Below are 343 nucleotides of genomic sequence, written 5' to 3' on the forward strand. Positions count from 1 at the left end.
GTCTGGTGGCTATGTTGGCACGGAGCATCCTCCCTCCACACAGGTATTAGAGCACATCCAGTGAGGAGGAGGAGGAGGGAGACAGCTCCTCTGAGAAGGCTTCAGCTGACAGCTCCGACAGTGATGAGCAAGAGGACACTGAAAGCTCAGAGGAAGAAGCTGGGGAAGGGGAGTGTGAGCCAGGACAGGAGCACGAGGGGGACAGTGTGACCCCGCTGGAGCCCACTGAGGTGAAGGAGAAGTAAGTGCTAATGAGGGAGTGAGGAAGGCTCCATCACCCCATGCGGTTTCAGTGCAGCCAGTGGGGAGAACCACATTCAGCTCCTGCAGAAAGCCATTCAGC

At 57.4% G+C, this 343-nt stretch overlaps 1 protein-coding gene across 1 annotated transcript in view; it reads left to right on the forward strand.

The window, feature by feature from the left end:
* LOC104408631 (KN motif and ankyrin repeat domain-containing protein 1-like) overlaps positions 1-343 on the forward strand; it is a gene marked incomplete at its 5' end in the record, with an annotated part of 4,273 nt that overhangs the window by 189 nt on the left and 3,741 nt on the right. Inside the window, 1 exon segment of the mRNA XM_010018284.1 lies at positions 44-241. Coding sequence (XP_010016586.1) covers positions 44-241 — 198 coding nt within the window.

The sequence above is a fragment of the Nestor notabilis genome, unplaced genomic scaffold (genome assembly GCF_000696875.1).
Source record: "Nestor notabilis isolate BGI_N333 unplaced genomic scaffold, ASM69687v1 scaffold22497, whole genome shotgun sequence".
NCBI lineage: Eukaryota > Metazoa > Chordata > Aves > Psittaciformes > Psittacidae > Nestor > Nestor notabilis.